This window comes from Ambystoma mexicanum, chromosome 13, assembly GCF_040938575.1.
Source record: "Ambystoma mexicanum isolate Mex_15411 chromosome 13, UKY_AmexF1_1, whole genome shotgun sequence".
NCBI classification, from domain to species: domain Eukaryota; kingdom Metazoa; phylum Chordata; class Amphibia; order Caudata; family Ambystomatidae; genus Ambystoma; species Ambystoma mexicanum.
In genome coordinates, this window is record NC_090938.1 from 478,964,834 (window position 1) to 478,983,409 (window position 18,576).

The 18,576-nt window shown below is 45.3% G+C and overlaps 1 protein-coding gene across 1 annotated transcript in view; it reads right to left on the minus strand.

The window, feature by feature from the left end:
• LOC138521351 (E3 ubiquitin-protein ligase RNF113A-like) overlaps positions 1-18,576 on the minus strand; it is a 300,379-nt gene that overhangs the window by 47,025 nt on the left and 234,778 nt on the right. Inside the window, exons 8-9 of the mRNA XM_069634120.1 lie at positions 5,990-6,083; positions 5,491-5,597 (exon numbers count right to left, since the gene is read on the minus strand). Coding sequence (XP_069490221.1) covers positions 5,491-5,597; positions 5,990-6,083 — 201 coding nt within the window. The remainder of the gene's footprint in view (positions 1-5,490; positions 5,598-5,989; positions 6,084-18,576) is intronic.

Below are 18,576 nucleotides of genomic sequence, written 5' to 3' on the forward strand. Positions count from 1 at the left end.
TAAGATTTAACCCAAACTGTTACGCTCACCTGGCTCCCACAGGGGCGTCGATCTGAACTGGACAGCTGCGGTCTTCACCAATGTGACACGTAGTGCCGAGATGACGGACTGGACTGGCCCACCTAGCTTTGTTTGCTTGGCCCGTAGGAATATTCTTCTGCAAATGAAGAAAGGGAATTAACCACCCGTGGAGTTGAGCGTTAATCCTCCCCCACTCCCGCTGTTCTCCCCACTGATCACCTTTGATGTCCCCTCTTATAGTCTCACCTGATGGTTTGGAAAGATGAGCTCTCCATCCTGCATAGAGTGCAGGGGCGCGTAGATAACCAGTTGCTTCACTGGCTCGAAGGAATTGGTGATTTCCAGAACAAATTGACTCAGAGATTCCGGGCAAGACGCCGTAAGTTCGTAAGAGTTCAAATGTCTGACTTTCACTCTTGTCCGATTCCTTGCAGGTTGCAGCTTGACCCTAGCGAAGAGTTCCTCGTGGCAACCGGTAATATTCAGGTAAGGATTTGTATTATCCAACACAGTTCGATAAAAGAATGTCAATATGTAACCTGTTGCTTTCTCCCTTATTCAGGTGCTGAGAGAAAGTATGAAGTCTCGGGGAATAATGCCTCCGGCGGTAAAATCAGGTAAGTCTATTGTGTGCGGAGGTTTCCCCTTGTTTGTCCCTTGTTTCACCTTGCTGTCCTTTTGTTTCCCCTTAGGGGCCGGGGTTCGGCGAAGATGCAGTGGAAGCTGCGCCGACCCGTGAAGAGAAATAGTACCCCCGGTGGTAAAATCAGGTAAGTCTATGGGGGGTAACTAATATTGCCTCTGTGTATTCCCTTGGCTCACCTTGCTGTTCTTGTTTTCCCTTGTCTTCCCCTTAGGTGCCGGAGTGTGGCGGGAACATGCAGGAGGATGCGGTGGAATGTGAAGATGCTGCGAAGGCCGGTGAGTTCAGCGCGGCGCTGCAGCAGGCGAGGCGACGCGCATAAAATAACTTCTTTCTTCCAGCTCGATGGCGGGATGGATCGGGAATTCAGGTAAGGATCCGAGGTATTGCTCTTGTTCTAACCTTTTCTCCTTCTTTCTCCCTTTTTCTAGGAGCTCCAGACTCGAGGCGGGCTTGGCAGAAGACTGGATGCAGACTTGCAGGCACGGTGAGCGTTACGCTGCTGGATGCAGAATAACGCGAAGCGTGTGTTGCTCTTCGTGCGTGGTTTAAATAGCCTCTAAAGTAGTCCCAGGTAAGTATTCCTCCCCAGCCCCACCCGAGTAAAAAAAATAGTTCCAAGGTAAAGTAGTCCCTTCCAAGCCTCTTTTGGCTTGGAGCTCTTGCAGCATGGTCTGCATCAGGTAGGTTTTAATCTATGAGCCTGGCGCCTATGGCGCCAGGACTGACTCTCCATATGAGCCTGGCGCCATAGACGCCAGGACTGCACCCAAATAGCCCCTAGCAGGGGTTGATGGGCTTGCTTGGGATAACTTGATGCCTGCTTCCGGGGTTGCTGGACTTGGTCTGGGTCCCCTGGGGTAGGCATCATGACACAAACACCCTACAATACACTTGGCATAGGGAACATTCATTTCCAACACTTGATTACTTTGTCATCTCTGCTAAATTGTTGAAACTCTGTTCTTCAAGTATGTCAATTGAAATGGGAAAGAGTGATCACTATCTTATATCAATCAATTTAGAACTGACATGGGTTCAAGCTTCACACTGTTCCTGAATTGGCCTTGGCTGAAATAGAGCGTCTCCCGAGGTCAATTCGCTGGAACAAATCTCTTTGTCAGAAACTTGTGAACAGTTTGGGCAGGACAATACCATATGATCTGAGGGTGCGATATTCTGCTCAAGATTATGTTTTCCTGGAGAGTTTTAATAATGGGATCATACGTGAAAGATTGGCATGGCTGGCTGATTTTTTATCAAAATAGGCAGAAACAACATCTTCATTGCTTTGATCCACATATTGCTATCTTGAAAAAACTAAAACATAATGATTTAAGACACCTTCCAGGACAAATGATGTCAGTGGGCAAATATTCCGCAATGAAAAAGCTGATCCTGCAGAGGTACAAGTCATGCTACCAGAACTCACCGTTACTTAATACATCTTCAGGGTAATCAAAAAATAGTAACATTTCTATGTAAACATAACACAAAATCTATTTGTAAGATGTTAGAAAATCCTGGTTCTGGTATGACTGACAGGAATCCGTCCAATAGTATCGCCGCAAACGCATGGTCAGTGTTTATCTCCGAAACCTTTAAAATTCCTACACACTTTCAATGTCAACGATCTAGAATAAAGAAAATGATCTCCCACATCTCACGTGGTCTATTGATTTACATTATCTGGGCCATTGGTAAACTTCACTTCTCTATGGCCTCAGGCCCAGATGGCATTCCGGCTTGTGCCTTCCAATTGGATGCACCATTCTGGGATCGGATTTTGCTTCTAAAATTTTAAAACATCTTCAACACAGGTACTATCCCCCATTCTTGGCACACAGCTCTTATAGTTCCGATTCACAAAAAGGGCAATTCCGCAGAACCTAGGAATTACAGGCCCATAGCCTTAATGGTCACCTCCTATAAAATGTTCTCCATACTTTTACTGCATGAAACAGAGCAATATATAAAAAGCCATGACATTCTTTCCCAGAACCAAACATGTTTTCGCAAACAAATGGGAACATCAATTAATGCCATTGTGCTAGCACATTTGTTATACTCTTGTAAGAAAAATGCGGTGGGTACTATCTACATGGCCTCTCTGGATCTATGCTCCGCATTTGATTGCGTAATTCGTGATATACTATGGTCCAAACTTCGAAGATGCGATTCCCCAAGACTATAGTTCAGCTCTTAATACTACTGCACACGGATACATATTTCAAAATTCGTATCAATAATCAAGGTGATGTCACAGACAACCTTCCTACGTGGACAGGGGTGAAGCAAGGTTGTAACCTTGCTTGTACCCTTTTCAGCTTGTGTCTGGATGACACTGAATCTATTTGGACTCATTATGCTTTCCTGTGAAGCTTGGTCATTTGAAAATACACTGGCTTGCGTACGCCGATGATATTCTCTTATTTGATAAAACACCCATGGGACTGCAAAATAAACTTCAGTCCTTTTCTTCGTTTGCCTTTGATCACAACCTACGTCCCAATGCAGGCAAATCAAAGATAATAATCTTGTCAGGAGGGAAAAAAAGCTCCATGCTTATCCTGGACAATTAATAACATCACTCTGGAAAGACTATCTGTGCTCAAAATCTGGGCTTTGATGTCACAAACGACTTCTCCAAAAATCAGTGGCACGATTCCTTGGTAGCAAAAATGAGACCTTTGACTTCACAACTAAGGATAGTATATCAAAAATACTGCAAATTCTCCAAGTCCTGTGATTCAATTTTATTTACTGAAGATTGAAGCGGCACTTTTGTACAATTTATAATTATGTCTTCATGACATTGACCAAAAACTGAACTCTCTTCAAGCACGTCTGTGGAAGCAAATTTAGGGTTTGGCCAATTCTGTGCATAATACATGCATCCGCATAGAACTTGGTCTCTCGTGCTGGTCAGCTCGATTTTTGTGGCGTCAACTTAATGCTTATTACAAAATGTTCGATCCCGCCCGAAACTCCATCTATGTGGAATTGGCAAGGATGCCGAGTACCCAGAATCCACAGTCGGTCAATCTTTAAAAAAAGAATGGATTATGAAATTCTACTGTAGACTAGTAGAATGTATAGCTGTCATGTCATACAAGCAACCAAAAAGTGTGGGCGTTGAGTCGGCAAAGAAGCATGCATACGATTATGACATTTTGTACATGTTCATATGGATTGATCAGAAGATGCATTCCTTGTCACAAAATGTTTTGTGAAAGTCGCACAGTTGACAAAAGTTTCTCAGAGTGATTTGTGTCAGGATTTATCTTATTTTAAATTGATATGTTGCAGGTTTTGTTTTGATTTTTGTCTAGTTGGATGTTTTTGTTTTATGATATGTTTTGATTCAGTATGAGACTTCTTTTTATGGTGTGAAAAGATTTTGTAAACTAAAACACACAGTATTAATAAGGTAGGTGGGGCCGATCTGCATAGATAGGATAAAAGTATCCCCCTATCCTGGTAACATAACTTAACCCAGGAAAATAAAGTAAAACCAAAGAGGGAAGCTGAACGAGCTCCCAGCAACACTGCACAAAAGGTGCTGCGAGATGCAAAATACAGATGCCATTGAAAAAGATAGAGGAAAGCAGACTTCATCAAGAGAAACCAGAAGGCTTTACCAGAGCCACAGAAAAAGAATGAGTGAGTGAGAAAAAAGGTTGCCACTCACTCATTTTCCTTCGAGCCCTTCGCTCAGCTACCTCCAACTCTCTGACAATCAGACGCTTCTCCAGGCAGAGAGATCTCTCTCCTCTACAGGGGCCTCACTCTGGAAGGTCATCCCTGTCCCTCTAAAAATCTAGCAGGTCCACCTCAGGTTCCGGAAGCAGCTCAAGACCTTACTTTTCGCCTCGGCTTTCTCTCTTCCTCTCCCTTGCTGACCCTCCTACCTGCTACGCTGACTGGTCGCCTGGCTACCCTCAGCGCCTTATGGGTACCAGGCTCTGCCACAATCTGTAAGCACTGCACTGCTTCCGGGCCCCCGCGCAATTAGGGGCTTTACCTGTAACCCTACAGCCCTCTGCCTTTTTGCACTACCCAAAGCTGGCTCCCTGGCTGCAATTACTCAGAGCACTGCTGTCATGACTGCACTTCCCCTTCCCTCCCTCTTGCACTTCTCCTCTCTCCCCCCTCCGCACTTGCACGATCTGAATTACACAAGGCCTAGTAAGATTGTTTGTTCGTCCTCCCTATGTCTCCATACCTCCTCTTGTCGCGCCATGAGACACTTGTGTACAGGTGCATTATAAATGACTCATCATATCACATAAGCACCTTAAATTGGTCACTATTTTAATTGTGTCGACTATACCACAGAATTGGCTTTCCGATTTAATTTTTTCTAGTGTTTAGATACATCCCAGTAGCTGGAGTTATGGGAAGGTCATCCTTGGAACAACACTCCTCTTTAAGTTAGGAGGCAGCATAGGCCCACCAATAACACTTGCATAGAGCCTGTCCAAATCCAGAGGGGCATGAATCGCGTCTGAAATGCACGTAAGCCAATCTTTGTGAACTGCGTTCGACTGAACATCGATGCATTCTCCACAAATATACAATTTTAGACTGAGAATCTGATATAAAAGGTATTAAGTTCAAATCTTGGATGCTCATGAGCATCTCTTCATTTGCTCTAGTGCATACATTTGAGAATCAGGCTCTATTGATCCATTAATCTTCACTCAAAAAGGAGGATTGACTGGGCCTCTAAAAGCATAGTAATTGAAGGTCACAAGTGTGGCGCATTAAGTATCGGTTCAAACATTTATTGTCCACACACTTTTCTGAAATGGAAAACGGGCTACCTTTTGCAGGATTAAACACCCCGCTGGTCTGCTGGTCGCACACATAACAGCGCTGGGATTTTTTGTAGTGCTGCAGGGCACACGTCTCACAAAAGTAGTGCTTGCACCTACCAATAAAAAAGATAATTAAGTTAGTTACAAATAACACAGGTGCATGCACTTTGTTAACTACAAAGAAGTGAATTCAAGTCACTATTTATTGCTTTTTTCAGTTACAGTTTCGGCTGCACAGGTCACAAACTATCTTTAAAGCACCCAGCCTGTATGACTTTACAGCAAGGCAAACTGTGGTAGTCTTTGGCCTAGCTGTTTGCACATTAATATTGCCCATTTGCATTTACAGGCCATATCGCACAAAACCGATCTGGATTAAGGCACCATCTATTCATTGAGTATCCACAAACTCTGGCCATTCCTAGCCCTCTGATCAGAACCTTTCACATATATATTCTTGAAAAAGAGATCTTAACCAATCCCACATCTGGAGACAGCAACTCACTTTGTGATGATTGGGTTCTTGAAGGACTCTCTACAAATGAAGCATTTGAACGGGAGGTTCTCTTCATCACTGCTCACTTCATAGTTCTCGTCATCTGCAAAGAAATAAGCCTGTTAGGGCACAAGTTGTAATCAATGAGCAACACACTTAATATTTTTCTTGTTAGCAACGATCTGCTCTATAATCAGCTGATTTCACCTGCTTTGATTAATTCTACAGAGACACCAGTCAAATCTATTAATTTCTACACTACCAGATGATTAGTTACTTTGTGCCCTAGAATCGTCACCCCTGCATAATTATTTGCGATTTTGAAAAGTTAACCTAGAGGACCTGCAATAGCTTTTCTTACTTTGGTCTAATTAAACCATTTCGGTAGAGCAGTGTGAGCAAAAAGGTTTAGACCTAGGCGTTCAGTGATTGGTAGGAGGTACAGTGAACATCAAATTAAGTTGAAAAGTAATTGAATAGCCATGCCGATGTATACAAATATAATATTAATTAAACAGATGCACTTTACTAATCACTAGGTGTTGGGGAGAATTCTCAGAAATGTGCCAATTCCTCTCTACCTTAGAGAACCCCAGCAACTTTGCTGGATTTTGAGGACTTGAATTATTAACCTAGAGAGAGGAAGACCCTTTTTTCCCCACTCTGTCATGTATTATTAATGTGATTTGAACTCTGTTTCTTTTGGGTGTGGAGTCTGACAAACTCAGCAGGCATCATCTTTTACATGGTGTCAAACAGCACCTTCAGTGCAGTGACACTGGGAAGTCTTCCAGATTTCCCCAAGGTTTAAAGACCTTCTCTTGGATAAACTAGTGTTTCCAAGAGCAGTGAAGTGAAATTGACTTTATTTACATTGTAACTTTCTAAATCCAGCACACTATCTTACAATAGGGTGCTGGAGGGGTCACTTAGTATCCCCTTTGTCTAGCTTCTCATGTACAAATGTGTACCCGGGCTGCGTTCACAGCTACAATAAAGCACCCAAGGGTGCCATTTTTGTCAAAATGTCCCCAGACTACTTTTTTCGCCATTTCTTTGTGGAAAGGTCCTTCTTGAGATTTACTCTGTCCGCCGACTCAGGTCTGGTCCCTTTGTTAATATTGCCTTTGGCGGGATTCACAAGTGAAGCCCGCCTCTGGCTCCAGGGTGTCTTCTAGCGGCAGGAAGTGAGGGAGGTGCCCTAAAACTGCCTGTGCTTAGTCTCCTAGGAGATAAGAATGCACTCTTAAGTGATTGGCCGGCTGGCTGTCCGGCAAGGACAGCTGACAGCTAGCCTGTAATAAATGGGAGAAACCTGCATAAAAGGCGATGCTTTTGGGCTTGGAAGGCAGAGTCGACCACTGGACAAAGGAATGCGAAGAAGAACTTGGAAGAGATGCCTGCTGCAACTCCTAGAGCGTTGGTTTACCCGGTGAAGCCCTGCTGCTGTGCTGAAATTCGTTTCGACTAGAGAAGCCCTGTAAGGACGACTTCTTCCCTCGAGTTAGTGGGACCAATCAACTCCAAAATAAGCCACCTGGACATCCTCTCGAAGCTGGTTGAACTTCCACTGCAGTTGCTGCTGAAACCGAATAGCCAGGGAGAGGATCACCAGATTGTGTGCCTTCTTTTAAGTTGGCCAAGAGCTCCAGGAAGATCCTCCAAACTCCCAGGAAGCAGGACTGGCCGAGCCTGAGCCACCTCAACAGAGTGCTGGACCCCAGATGCAAGGAATCTCAACAGCCAAGAGTCTGCGGTGGTGCTATCTGCATAGACACGAGGAGCTGAAACCGTAAAGTGCCACTAAAAAGAAGTTGGTCCTTTTGTGTCGCTTACCGTCCCGTTGCAGCGCAGGAGTCCTCCGGACATCCTCCCTTTTGTCCCCACAACTGAGGCCCAGGAACTCGGGATCTGCAGAGCTGCACAGGAACAGAAGACAGCCAAAGCCCTTTTCTTCTAACCAAAGGTGTGAGTGTCTAAGAGAACTTACCTCTTGTCGTGTAACCTCACTTGTTCTCTGCTGAGACCTGTCTTGGTTGCTCTGTAGAGTTGCTAACAGCTTCTTTAGTTCACAAGCCTAAACAGCTTGTGGCCATAATTGTATTTCTTCATTTCTACAAAGACTTCTAAAACATTGTGCAAGACCTTTACCTACCTTTAAGAAGTGCTTCAGTTCACCTAGAGTTTTGCCCAATTGACTTTGGCCTAGCCTGGCTCCCTGAATGACTCTTCTTCCCTCTGACATTGTGTTTGGTCTTCCTCCAAGGAAGGGGTTAACTAACTTTGCATTGGGGGTGTACAAAAGTACTTGTCTGCTTTCAGAATATTTGTGAGATCTCTTGTTCGGTTTTTATAACCTTTTTTTTGACAAACTCTTAAGCCTGATTCTAAATGCTAACAGTGATATATTAATGACCACAGTATCCTAATTACTAAAGTCACCTGAGTGTGTAGGAAGTATCTGTGTGCCATCTCAAAAGGGTATTTACTGATTTAGAAATATTAAGAGTTTGTATTTTGGAGTGTATTTGTGTGTTACTATTATATTGCCCCCTTCTGAAGCAGGCTTATTCAAACTGACTGTTAATTTAATAATTGTTTAATCAAGAAACCTTGTGAGTAAGAGTTTATTTGAATACTTGTGACTGTGACTCTCTGTGCAACTCGCCTACAGCGCACATTGACCCCTCTTGAGATAAGCCTGGCTGCTCAATCACACTACTAACCTGTGTTGTACAGACTTATACCAAAGGTTGCGTTCCTATTGCCAGGTGGTAAGGGTTGTTGTAGTGCACCCAAAGGGTACTGCATACAGTCTTGACGAACATTAGGTAAAGCCAGAATCTAAATATAGACATACACAGTTGGCAACCCACCCAAGGAGTCACACCCAACTTTAGCATGCACACAGTGATATTAAGTTAGGTAAAGTACAAGCAGTACACATCGAAGTAAAGTGGGAGGGACACATCAATATAAACGGTTCAACAATCAAAACAATGCACCCAATAATTATAAGCTAATACCTATGATCTTTATAAGTCTTCTCCTACCTAAGGAGCAGAGTAATTAGAGTTTTAGCGGGACCAGTTCGAAGATAAGTACCTGCAAAGAGGGTAAAAGCAGTCACAGGTCCCCCAAAGGACAAATCAGTTAAAGGAAGGTGGGGCCAAGGCTAACAGATAGGTTACTAAATTAAACACCTAACTTAAGTCGCAAGGGTTTCAAAAAAAGGGAGACTGGAATTCAATTCCTACGCATCGAGGGGTGCTTAAGAAAGAATCCTAGACAATTACTCCACTGCCCATGGTTGGGTAAGGGTAGTGATTCAAAGAAAAACAACTCCCAGGTAAGTAGGGGCTATTAAGGACAACTACTCACACCATTGGTCCGGTTGCAGGAGGTCCAGGGATCATGGGTGCAGTGGCTTGTTTATAGTGTTGGGCTTGGGCTGGGCTAGTGGCAGTTCGGGTTTAATTCAGGACGGTCAGTTCCAGTGACCCGCCAGATGGAGAGGACTGAAGAAGATGAATATTGACCACTTTGGATCCCACGGTGTTGGAGGACCCCAGAAAATTTCTGGCATAGCAAGTTGGTTTGGTGACACTGTACGAGGTCAGAAAGGCTCCAACTCACAGGCAGTAGATCCCATGTTACAGGTAGGCCCCCTCTTCATGGTGGAGAGCAGCAACAGGTGACCAGGATTAACTGTCACAAAGAGTGGCTATGCAGAGTCTTGAGCCTGCAGACGAGACAATGTCAAGGCAACCGCTTTGTTCTCTCAGGCTTGTCCAGGTACTGAGGAGTTCCAGTGATGCTTATAAGGTCTGGGCATAACAGAATGGCTGTTCAGGACTTGACTGGTTAGGCCCAACAGTCAAGGGAGGAAAGAACCCTGGTGGTCAGATTTTAAGAGGCTACCCTAGTTATAGTGAACAGCGAACTCTGAGAAGTTAGTCAAACCCCAATCAAGGTAAACGTGGAGAGCATTTAAGGCTATTCTCAGGAGAGTAAATGGGTCAGCGGGTCCACAATGAGTTCACACAGTGAAGCACACAATTTAATTTAGACAGGAGTGTATCAAATACAAATATTTATTCTATCCTTAAATACAAAGTAAAAATGAAACAAGCCGATGATACTATCGCACAATAACCAATAAGCATATATACATTCACATTGGCTCTTAAAATGCATTCAGTGACTTAAATCAGCAAACTAGGTAAGTAAAACGATGCAGTAAAGATGCAACCAAGTCACAAGTGATATTCCAGAACTGCAGCAGTCCAATCTTTAATATGAATGGGGCCTTGTGTCCAAAAGTCACAGGAGCCTCAATGCTTCTCCCCAGGGTGTATCTGTAACAGGTACGTTACTTGTTTTGGTGATTGTTCAAAACAAGAGATGCAACAAAGTTACTATGCAAGTAAAATGCGTTCTTATCTTTCAGATGGTACTACCCACGCTCAACGACCAAATGCAATGGAATGGAATGCAAGGATAAGAACAGACTTGTTCTCAATGTTATCATACAGAGGACAGGGGGAGACCAATGCTTTGCATTTAACTTACCACCCTGACTCCTATTTTCCCAGGTGACTTGGTTGGTCAACAGGGGAGGGGGGAATTGGTCGCTGGAGGTTGGATTTCCTGCCATTGGTTCCAGTGAGGGGTCCCCAATGATTCTTCCAGGAGCAGAGTGCAACCCTTGCGATGGAGAAATGCAAGATTCAACAATGCAGCCCTCTCCAGCACACTTCACAGGACGGAAGGAGAAGAGTTCCAGCGACAGCCATCGCAGACAACGGCAGGTGTTCTTCCAGTCGCGGTTTTAGAAGTCCTTCCAGAACAAGAAAAAACAAGCGGGGGTCCTGGGAGTCCCTCTGCCGGACATTAGTCCCAGTTACGAGAGCCTTACCCCGATTCTATCTTTCACAGAGGAGAAATATCCAAAACATATCAGTCTTTGTCCTGCCCTGGGGCAGTCCAGCAATGAAATGCTAGGCAATTCTCCTCTGAACAAGAGTACTAATAGCAACCCCAGACATGTGTTTCGGTCCGATTGGACCTCATCAGTAGAGTGAAAGACAGATATGTTTTGGATATTACTCCTCTGTGAAAGATAGTGATCTAAAGACTCTGGTTAAGGCTCTCATAACCGGGACTTATGTCTGGTAGAGGGACTCCCAGGACCCCAATTTTTTGCATAATTGAAGTAACTTTGGGTTTCACCCTAAGTTACATGGGGAATCCAGACGTGGACCCTTTGCTCACTATTCTTAGAGAGGCACAGCTCCACCCATGCTAGTAAGCTTCGTCATGGCCAACTCGTACTGATCTTAATAAATCTGTGAAAAATATTCTATTACAGATTTTTACTTATCTGTCCGATAGTTTGTAAAGACAAGTGAAATACTAGGTCATTTATTTTTACAATTCGGCATATTAAATTAATATCACTTATGCTAAAATATTACTTATATCCCTCAATTACCTACATATAAATTGCTGCTCTACATCAACATCATATCCTGTTTCATACAATCAGTGTCATGGCATTTATTTCCTTATATTCTACAATGCATCTTGAGCATATGCAAGGCTCTCCAAATTCAATTATTCTCCACCCCATAGTTCTTTATTTACAATGCTTGCTAGTTGTTCACCTTATTTTCCTGTGTATCTTACTCACTTAGTTCAGAATTATTCTAGTTGAGCTTCCCAATACACATGTAAAGGCACAAACCATAGCACAACAGATGTGGATCCTGTTATATCCATCTAAGCACTAATACCAAGCTCATATAAACAATTATCTGTACATTTCAACGTACATTTCTTTACTCTGTAGCTCACTTCTAGATATGAAATTCATTGTCATGTGATTTGTTTCTCCTCACAACGCAGGTGTTGATTTCTCCAACACCGACAAGCAAAAATTACATGCTTAGTAAGTACTGCTATCCACCATAATTATCAAGTTTCAAGTCCGCTGGTCCACGCTCCCCACGTACCTGTCACTTGCAGAACAGCCTTTCGGCATGAATCAGTGTTTTCCTTAGTTATTCTCCATCTTGAGGTTCTGCTATTTATATGCAGAGTCGCTCTTCATTCTATGTGTTACTCCTCAGTACTGGTTTTACTGCCTAGTAATGTCCTACCATTGCCTGCATTATAACTTTAAAATATCACTTTTCAGTTCCTTCCTTAATTCCAATATATAAATAGTTTTATACTCAAAAAGCCTATGGACTATTATTATTGTACAGTTGTGATTCCAGTACCCAATATGTATGTAGTTAGAATTAACTTTGTCTATTGGCATAACGTTCACCATCTTGAAGTGAATATTTGACCCATAGTGTTTGTCTAGATTGGCAATCCAGAGAGTGTTTGATTTAATTATGTAGAAACAGCTGAAGAATGTAATTCCGGGCTAATGAGAATTGGATTGCCAATGTAGACAAACACTATGGCCCAAATATTCACTTCAAGATGGTGAACGTTATGCTAATAGACAAAGTTACAACAGGATTTGGAATTGTTATTTTGTCTGTGATTAAAGGACTTTCACAAATCCATGCAGCCTTTACTATAATTATTAATATCAGGAACTATCGATAGGAGTATAGAGTGTTCAAGGCGCACATATAAGAGTGTTTTTGATTATTGAGTAGCGCAACCCATTTTTCTTCAGGTCTGCCACTGTCTATCCGGTACTTCCGGAAATAGTAAATGTTCCACTGCTTCACAGGGGGACGGCGCTTCCCCTGCATTTCTCCTTTCATACAATGTTTTACTTCACAGTTTCAAGGGGTGGGGGGGGGGCGACTGCCTTAAGGACACAGTTCTTTTGAATGTTTCAAACTCTTATTCTCTGGATCTCAGTTATCCTGAAAGGGGTATGGTTCTTCCCTTTTCCATCGATTGTCACTGCTCTGCAATTGCAAGGATGGGTTTTGACCCCCAAGCCCTTTTCTTACCCCTGGTGTACTCTCCTGCCAGGGTACTTGCAGCTTTATTACGTCTCTCATTCTTTGGTTCTCAATTATCTTTCAAAGAGCTATGGTTCTTCCCTTTTAGTATTTATGGCCACTTTCACAACTGGGCTTTCTCAAGCCTTGTTCTACCCCTGGTGTACTCTCCTGCCAGGGTACTCACAACTTAGTTACTTATGCTTAAAAGGGGTAGGATCCTTCCCCTTTTATATTGGTTATCACTATTCCACAATTTCAGGACAGGGTTTTTACCCCTGAGTTTTCTCACTTCTCTTCTTACGCCTGGTTTACTCTCCAGTCAGGGTATTGCAATTGGGTGTGGGTCCCAGACTGGCAAACTGTCTAGTTTACTTTTCTGACCGGGATTTTGATATCCTCTCATCGGTGCGAGTCCCAGACTCAATGTTTGCCTGGTTCACTATCCTGGAAGGGCTTTTCTGTTCTCCGTTCACTCTCTTGCATCCAAGAAATAAGGGCAGTGGCCTGCCACGATGCCGTAGGGAGTACCTGACCCAAGTTCCCAAAGCTGATCCTATATATGATCCTCTGTGCCTGTGCTTGCTTTCGACCTGAAGGGGTGACGGAAGGACTGGAGCATACTCGGGCTGACTTAGAAATACATTGGTGACTCCAGCCATCTGTTATTCGATAAAGTTTGGGCCCGAGGCCAAGGTGGCGGGCGCCACTACACAGTTATAGTCCTGAAGGTGGTGAGCGACAAGGTGCGCGAGGGCAACTGTGACATCCGCGCTGAGAAGCCTGGTTTCTCCTGCTGCAGTCATTTGTCTGCTCGACAGAGCGTGGTGGTGTGCCAGCAGACATTGTTCGTGCCGAGCCTGCTTCGGGGCGGGATGTACTGGAGAGCACTGTGGCATCAGGGAGAGGAACTGAGATCCCTGAACACAGCTGCAGTTTAATTGACATGCGGTTGTGGATCACTGCGACGCAGCTCGGACCCGGTGCTCATGAAAATGGTGACCCGCATGTGACTCTTGCTGTGATGAGAGGTGCTGGGTTCATTGATGGGGACTGATGTTTGCTGATTGCGTGTACCGGACTGCGATATACACATATTGGGGGTAGTGCCTACTGTGAGCCACATCCAAAGACTCCCAAGAGAGGTGAGCCACCTGTGGTAGTAGATAGGAACTCTCATCTGAATATGTGTGAGCCGAGGTCTACAAAGCACTAATGGAACGGGATGGAACAGTGCCCGCAGTTTCTAGCCACTGCTCTACTCGCCATAGATGTTCCTATGTGGAATACAAGAATATTTGGGGAAAGGGGTTAGATGTGTATTCAGTGGTCACTGCACCAGACTGAGTGCTGGGCATGCAAGGAATGGTGCATGGTTATACCATTGTTATGCAGATTCTCACCCCTCTCATGACTGTCTGCCACGGTGTCTGTTTGACACGAGGGGGACCGACTGCTAGTCTGGATCTATGCCATTAACTTGGAGCAATACACTAACTGCAGTTATTTCACCATCGAGGGGAACTGAACTCCATGGACCAGGTATGGTGATTATACACCAGGACATTGACTGCACCTATTATGAGAAGTGGCAACCCCTAAAACCCAGATGGGATTTTCGAATGTTCTTTACTTATCCAGCTTTGAAAAAGGCCATCGGCCGAAACACGTGTCACATTCTGGACACATTGCATAACTATCCTCCAATAAACAAGTGAATAAACGTTTACAAGTTAACTAGCGCAGAAAGCGCTGTGGCATTATTGATACACTAACTGCAGTGCCCGGTTGGCTTTGTCCTAGGGCAGAGTGTACCCCTACCCCCTTTTACTGTGAGGAGCGAGCTGGTTGACCATGTCTGATTGCCTCCTGGCACCCCTGTTACCCCATACTGCGACATCCTACGCAGCAGAGGCACTCTGGGCATTCCCCCGAGTGACACTGTGCGGTGGATGGGAATCACATTTATTTGATGGGGTGTCGAGTTTACGCTGCAAAAATCGACTCATGGGCTTGGAGATATAGTGGCCTGCTGCCCCCATGAGGTCAGCGAGTATAGTATGGCAGGCTCTAAGAGGAAATCCACGCAGAAGAAAAGTATTATGGATTCCTTTGCTTCCAGGGGAGGCCAGAGGGACCTAACTCTGGAACCCAGCAGCCGATCACAGGTGAAGGGTGACCACGCCCACTGGAGCAGGAGGAAAAGGTATTGGAGGTCAACGGTCAGCACTGCACACCTCCATAGAGCATAAGATAGACGAGATCAGGATTGATATTAACCTCCTTCGTCAGGATGTGTGGTCACTATCTACTCGGGTGGCAGACAATGAGACAGATCCTGGCCACAAATACCACCACAGAGACCCTGGAAATGAAAGTGGAAGAATTGGTGCACAAAAACAAGGTACTGGAGCAGCGCTCCGAGGATGCCAAGGGCAGATCACGTGGTCATTACGTTAGAATAATGGCGCTCGGCGAGGGCGAAGAGGGGTCTGACCTGACGTCCTATATTGAGAACTTACTGCTGTATGACATCGGGCCCTGGAAATTATCCCAGGGTTTTACGGTCGTAAGGGCTCATAGATCACGGTCACATCGACCTGCCCCAGGTGCACCACCTCACCATATCATCGAACAGATACTCAACTTACACGATCGAGAGATAATACTTAATTTTGCTAGAGTGGGGGTGGGGGAGCATAATTGAGCGTGGATCATCATGGCTGGCCATCTACCCAGACTATACACAGCTAGTACGAAAGAGGAGGAACATGTTTGTCCATACTAAAGAGCGACTCTGCAGCCTGGGTCTTAAGTATATGTTGCTGTACCCAGCCAAGCTTAAGGTGCTTCACAAGGGCAGATCACTTTTTGAAAATCCTGGCCCGGCCAGCCAATGGATTGACAAGTGTGACCTAGCACCAGGTCCTGGGAGGAAGACAGGAGACCCTCGACTAGAGCACTGCTTATCTGATGGACACTTGGATTGCCCAGGAATGCTATCTAAGCTGACTCAGTGAGCGTATGGTAATGCATTATTGGAGACTGAAATGCCTCATTCCAATTGGTTAGTGTTGGGCACAGTTATGTCAGGGGCTCAAGGATGGGGGCGTTTGATCTGGCTGTGTATGCTGTCTGGGGGAATGGATGGGTTCTGGGTTTGAGGGAGGCTGGGGATGCTATGGGAGCTTTGGGATTGCGCAACACTAATCAAGAAGGCCCACACTTAAGATAGTGTCCTGGAATATCCGGGGTATGTCTTCATATTTGAGACCGCTTAGGATTGCCTCCTATTTGCGTAGGAAATGAATCTCCATAGCCTTGCTACAGGAAACACCTCAGCGGGAAGGTTACTTCCAAATGGAGATTTGCTGGGTATGGGTCATCATACTCTATGTACGCCAGGGGTGTTATGGTATTGAACTCTGGGTCTGTGCTGTTTAAATTGATCCAAGTTGAAGCAGATGATCAAGGTAGGCTGGTGATTGTTCATGGTTGTGTTCAACACGGAGGTCTGCAGCATGAATTCTTACGCACCAAAACATGACGCCTCTGCGTTTATTTGCTCCTTGTATGAGAGGCTGACACCTCTTAGGGGAATATTGTGGATCTGAGGGGGCGTTTTTAATTGCACATTGAACCCCAGACTGGATAGGTCTGACCTCAGTTGTACACAGCCCTCTCCAGCAGCAAGGACCTTGCACACTATGTTGCGAGACCTTTCTTTGATGGACAATTGGTGGGCCCTTAACAGGAACAATAGGTCTTATTCTTAATACTCCACGCCACACCAGTTTCATACTCGTATTATCGGTTTACTGGGAAGTAATGTGTGATCAAATCTGTGGACGCTATATATGCTGGCAGGACCATCTCTGACCACTCCCCATTGATAGTTACCTGGGTCCTACAGGGCTCAGCCTCCCCGATTCAGACATAGTGTATGCCTGTGAACTTCCTTTCTGATGATGTATTTTGAGGCCACCTGGAGGAAGAACTCAGGGAATTATTTTAGGTCAAGTCAGTAGAGTAGATAGGTGGAGCACTGTCTGGGAGATCCCGAAGATGGTGGTTTGTGGAGAGACCGTAGCCAAGGCAGGAAGCATTAGGAAAATTCTCTGAGTTAGGTGACCTAAAGGATAACATCCAGGAACTGGAAAAGGTAATGGGGTGCGGGGGAGGAACAAGTTACTTACCTGTAACTGTTGTTCTCCAGCATGGGTCTGGCATGGATTCACATGCTAATGAATATTCCGCGTCGTCAGGCTGGGAATCCTCGGTAAAATAAAAAACAGTTTCAGTATCGTTTATAAACGGTCTTTCTCCTAAATGTCCAGCAGGGGCACACCAGACAGGAACGCCATCGTAGCAGCGATCGCTCTGGTAGAAGGGGCTCTCAGACAGCCAGGCAGTGATTGGTTTGCCAACCGGTGACAATAAATGAGGCAGCCGGAGAGCCACCTGGAAATGGAAGCCTTGGACAGGGCCTTCCCATGGGTCACACAAAGCTGAGAAGTTTTCCGGAAACTCTTTGTGCGGGCCATATAAAACATCAGCGCTCCGGCCACATCCAGCGAGTGCAAAGTCCTTTCAGCCGGCAACAAAGGCATCGGAATAAAAACATGTAACACCATGGGTTCGTTGAGATGAAATTCCGACGGAACCTTGGGCATGAAGGAGGGGTGCGTCCGCAGCACCCCCCTTGTCTCGTGGAAGATCAAGTAAGGCCACTTGCAGGACAGGGCCTGGATCTCACCTACTCTTCTTGCAGAAGTGATGGCCATGAGGAAAGCCGTCTTCCATGACAAACTTGAGAGGAGCTGAATGCATAGGTCTGAATGGGGGCCCCATGAGCCTAGTCAGCACCACGTTGAGTTCCCACACCGGGGCCTTCACCGGCGGGAATGAGCGGAACAGTCCCTTGATGAACTCTTTGACTAGACGGTGCGACCACAGTGAAGACCGTCCCAGAGACTTGGTATATCGGGAGATAGCCGCAAGTTGTACCTTGATGGGGGTGTGCGCTAGCCCTGATTTAGCCAATGACAATAAATACAGAAGTACTTGAGGGTCCGTGACACTCATAGGGTTGATCTTCTGCGACTAGCACCAAGTCACAAAATGCTTCCAGTGTGCGTAGAACTTTAAAGTCGATGATGCCCTGGCCTTGGCGAGCACCTCCTTGCAGTCCGCCGGATGCTCGTAACGACTGAACTCTAATCCTGCAGGAGCCAGGCCTTCAGGTTGAGAGTTCCCGGGTCGTGGTGCAGAATTTCACCGCCTTCCCTGGAGAGGCGATCTGTGACCACTGGCAGCTTGACTGGAGGGGACGCTGACATGCTGAAAAGGTCCGGGTACCAGATCTGCCTCGGTCATGCTGGTGCGACAAGGATCATCCTGCACCGGTACTATCTAAGTTGATTGATGACTCGAAGTAGTAGCGGCAGCAAAGGGAACATGTACCGAAACAGGCCTTCCCAGGGGAAGAAAATGCTTCCCCCATGCTCCCGGTTGGGGGAACCTGCTGGCGAACCTCCGGCACTTGGTGTTCATCTCCGTCGCAAACAGATCGATCTGGGGCCTACTCTAATTGCAGAAAAGGTGGTCCACTTGATCCTGCTG